At 52.7% G+C, this 4,365-nt stretch overlaps 2 protein-coding genes across 2 annotated transcripts in view; one reads left to right on the top strand and one right to left on the bottom strand.

The window, feature by feature from the left end:
* Gna15 (guanine nucleotide binding protein (G protein), alpha 15 (Gq class)) overlaps positions 1 to 4,359 on the top strand; it is a 21,723-nt gene extending 17,364 nt beyond the window's left edge. The window contains exons 6-7 of the mRNA XM_013022634.1: positions 960 to 1,113; positions 4,088 to 4,359. Coding sequence (XP_012878088.1) covers positions 960 to 1,113; positions 4,088 to 4,314 — 381 coding nt within the window. The 3' untranslated portion in view covers positions 4,315 to 4,359. The remainder of the gene's footprint in view (positions 1 to 959; positions 1,114 to 4,087) is intronic.
* LOC105990410 (transducin-like enhancer protein 2) overlaps positions 1 to 4,365 on the bottom strand; it is a 128,188-nt gene that overhangs the window by 103,155 nt on the left and 20,668 nt on the right. The gene's annotated exons all lie outside the window — the stretch shown is intronic.

Here is a 4,365-nt window from a genome sequence, read left to right as displayed (position 1 = left end):
GTTCAAGTGGTAGAGTGCTAGCCTTGAGCTGAAGAGCTGAGGGACAGCGCCCAGGCCCAGAGTTCAGGCCCCATGACCAAAAAATAAATAAATAAACAAATAAATAAAAATAAAAAAGGGCTCATGGCGTGGCTCAGTTGGTAGAACACTAGCTAGTGAGCAAAAATGGCAGGTACCAAGGTTGAATCCCTGTCTTATACCTAACCCTCCTCCCCCATTCTCGCTCTGTCTCTCTCTATACAACTGCCTGCCACCAATGGGTAACAGCTGTCATCCTAGCTACTCAGGAGGCTGAGATAAGAGGATCTCGGTTTGAAGCCAGCCAGGGCAGGAAAGTCCGGGAGACTTTTTTTTTGTTTTGGTCGTGGGACCTGAACTCTGGACCTGGGCGCTGTCCCTCAGCTCTTCAGCTCAAGGCTAGCTTTCTACCACTTGAGCCATAGCGCCACTTCTGGCTTTTTCTGCTTATGTGGTGCTGAGGAATCAAACCCAGGGCCTCAGGCATGCAAGGCAAGCGCACTACCACTGAGCCACCTGCCCCGCCCCTCTGGGAGACTCTTATCTCCAATGAACCACCAGTAGGGCAGAAGTGGCACTGTGGCTCCAGTGTGAGAGTACCAGCCTTGAGCAAGAGCTCAGGGACAACGTCCAGACCCTGAGTTCAAGCTTCAGGACTGGCGCTATGCACGCAGGTGTGCACAGCCTCCTCCCTCCTGCCCCCGCCATGCCCCCCCCATCCCACACACAGTTTCCAAATTAGATCACGCCCTAAAATCCCACATGGACCTAAGTTTTGGGGAAATACAAAAAACATGTTGGGCATACACAGCTTAGGCCCCACCTAGTGAGGCAAAAGGGGAGGCAATCTGGGGTGCGCAACCCTGTCTCCATGTGGGCAGGGGTGGCCTGCGGGGCTGGGCTGGGCTGTGGGGTGATGGCTGCATCTTCTGCCCACACAGAACCGCATGAAGGAGAGCCTGGCACTGTTCCGCACCATCCTTGAGCTCCCTTGGTTCCGGAGTACTTCCATCATTCTCTTCCTCAACAAAACTGACATCCTGGAGGAGAAAATCCCCACCTCCCACCTGGCCACCTACTTCCCCAGCTTCCAGGGTGAGTGATTCTAGAATATTCTAGAACTTTCCCCGTCCTAAAATCAGCTCCCCAGAGATCAGCTTAACCCAGGCTTTGCCTCGATGTCACTACAAGTCCCAACTAGAATGAGTCTGGAGGTTCCAGGGTTTGCCCACTCTGATGCCCAGCCTCACCGAACCTCAGTTTCCCCCTGTCTCTAACAGAGATGAAACAAGAAGAGACCACCAGGTGTCGGTGGCTCACACCTGTAATCCTAGCTTCTCAAGAGGCTGAGATAGGAGGATCATGGTTTGAAGCTAGCCCAGGCAAGAAAGTCTGTAAAACTCTCTAATAAACTGCTCAGAAAAGACTGGAAGAGGCGCTGTGGCTCAAGTGGTAGAGTGCTCGCCTTGAACACAAGCTCAAGGACAGTGCCCAAGTCCCAGGACCAACACACACACACACACACACACACACACAAACACACAAACAAATGTACCCTTGGCACAAGTAGGTTTAGGGCCCACTAGGGACGGACACAGCTCAGTGTTGAGCACTCTGGGGAGGAGGGAGCTCAGTAAAGAAGGTGCACACTTCTAGCACTTTCTCCATTTCTCCACTCTCCAGAACAAAATGAGGTTGTCCCTGTATCCTGTTTGCCTATTGTTAAAGAGCAAATTAAACTTAGGATGCTCACACTTAGTGGCTTAAGACTAGCCAGGTTTGATTTTGGTTCATGATTTTGTGCATCAGGAATTTGGGAAAAGGCAGGGGTCGGGCAATCTGTCCCACCCATGTGGCATAAGCTGAGGTGGTTGGGGCTGGAGAGAGCCTTCCAAGATGGTGCCTTCCTTCATAGATCTGGTGCCCTGAGTGCCTCCTGTGCTGTCCCCTCTCTCCCCTTAAATCCTCATGCACCTGGGGCTTCCTCACAATATGGCTGACCCAGCAGAAGGCTGCCTATCAAGACCCTGCCAGTCGGAAATGTCAAAATGTTCCTTACATTCCATTCTAGTGGTCCAACAAGTTGCTGAAGCCAAGAGTCAAGAGACAATCACTGCCTCTTTTTGTTGCTGTTGATCAAGGGGCTTGAACTCAGAGCCTGGGTGCTGTCCCGGTGCTTTTTCACTCTAGGCTGGTGCTCTACCAGTTTGAGCCACAGCACCACATCTGGTGTTTTGGTGGTTCATTGGAGATAACAGTGTCACAGACTTTCCTGCCCTAGCTGGCTCAAACCACGATCTTCAGATCTCAGCCTCCTGAGTAGCTAGGATGACAGGTGTGAATCACTGGCACCCAGCTTCACTGCCTCTTAAAGAAGGAATAGAATCAGCACATGGGAAGAAGGGAGCCATCTTGGAGACAAGTTCTCTTCCTTCTCAGAGATACTGAAATGAAGGACAGTTGACTGGGCCCTGGAGGGCTTGACAACAAAAACGGATTCCCTTATAGTTCAGAAGATGTGAGTTTTGAAATCAAGGTATTGGCAGGGTCATTTTCTCTTGGAGGCTCTGAGGGTCAAACATTCTGTCTCTTTAGAACAACTGTGATGGTATTCCTTGGCTTGTAGACATGTTTCATCTTGCCCATTGTAGCTGGGATGACAAACATGAACTATCACGCCCAGCTTCTTTGAGATGGGGTGTCTCAAACTTCCTTGCCTGGGCTGGACTGAAACTGCACTTCCTGGTAGCTAGAATTACAGGCATGAGCCATGAGCACTTGCTTGTGTCCTCTCATCTTGTATGGATACCAGTGTTTCATGGTTCCCATTAAGCCAGTGTGACTTCATTTTAACTCACCTAACTGCATCTGCAAATACTCTACTCTCAAATGAGCTCAGAGTCTGAGGTTCTCAGGGGATTGGGATTTTGGAGGAATTTAAATTTATTTATTTGTTGTTTACTTTTGTTGGTGGTTGGGCTTGAACTCAGGGCCGGAGTGCTGTCCCTGAGTTCTTTTGCTCAAGGTGAGCACTCCACCATTTTGAGACATAGCACCACTCTCAGTTTCCTGTTGCTTCACTGGAAATAAGAGGCTCGAGGAACCTTCCTGCCTGGGCTGACTCTGAACCTCGATCCTCAGATCTCAGCCTCCTGAGTAGCTAGGATTACAGGTGTGAGCCACTGGAACCTGGCTAGGAATTTTTAGTTTTAAGCCACAGCACACAGTGAAACCCAATAGGTAAAAGCCAGATCCTGGTGTCTCACATTTGTAATCTTAACTAATTGGAAGGCTGAGATCTGAGGATCACAGTTCAAAGCTATCCCAGGCAGATCAATCTGAGACTCTCATCTCTAATTACACAGCAAATAGTCAGAAGTGGGGCTCAAGTGATAACAGTGCTGGTCATGGGTAAAAATGCAGAGCAAAAGCGCAAAGCCCTGAGTTTAAGCCCAGATACCTGGAAAAACTAAATAAAATTAAAAACCTTCCTAGGTGGAGCCTAAAGCTTGTTGGTCGTCAGGTCAAAGGTCAGACAACCTGAGCTTTGCTAAAGCCTGTGGGACCCCTAGGTCTGTCCCATCCCGGGGGGCTTTGAAGCTGATCTACCGATGTGCATAAGGCGGGGGAACGGAGAGGCCCAGGTCACCTTGCTCTTGGCTGGGACCCTCCTCTCGCGGGTCCTGGCCCCGCAGGCACAGGAACCAGACTCTGTCTTCAGAGAATTCTAGAAACAGAGTAAGACTGACAACTCTAGAAGCCTTTTCCTTCTCCCTTCCCCCTCCAGCAGACTGGGGGCCCCCGATGCCCCCCATTCCCTGCTCTCCCTCCTCCCGTCCCGCGGTGCCCTCAGCCTCCATTCCCCAGGCGCCAAGCGCGCGGACCACCAGAGCTCAGTCTCATTGGTCCCTTTCAGGTCACGTGGCCTCGGGAGGGGCACGCCTCAGGGCTCCCATTGGCTGAGCCCGAGTCAGGGGACCGGAAGTGATGGACGGGTCCTCCCTGCCGGCTGGCAGGGGAGCGACCCCGGCCCCCATCTCCCCTTCTTGCTCTTCCTTTTCTCCCCCAGGCCCCAAGCAGGACGCGGAGGCGGCCAAGCGGTTCATCCTGGACCTGTACACGCGGATGTACACGGGCTGCGCCGACGGCCCCGAGGGCGCCAAGAAGGGGTCGCGCGCCCGCCGCCTCTTCAGCCACTACACCTGCGCCACGGACACGCAGAACATCCGCACGGTCTTCAAGGACGTGCGGGACTCGGTGCTGGCGCGCTACCTGGACGAGATCAACCTGCTGTGACCCGGGCCGGACCCGGAGGCCGAGGCCCCGCAGCCGCGGCCAGGCGTGGGG

This window comes from Dipodomys ordii, unplaced genomic scaffold, assembly GCF_000151885.1.
Source record: "Dipodomys ordii isolate 6190 unplaced genomic scaffold, Dord_2.0 Scaffold64, whole genome shotgun sequence".
Taxonomy (NCBI): Eukaryota; Metazoa; Chordata; class Mammalia; order Rodentia; family Heteromyidae; genus Dipodomys; species Dipodomys ordii.
The sequence above is the reverse complement of the archived record's forward strand: the minus strand, read 5'-3'. Positions and strand labels throughout refer to the sequence as shown.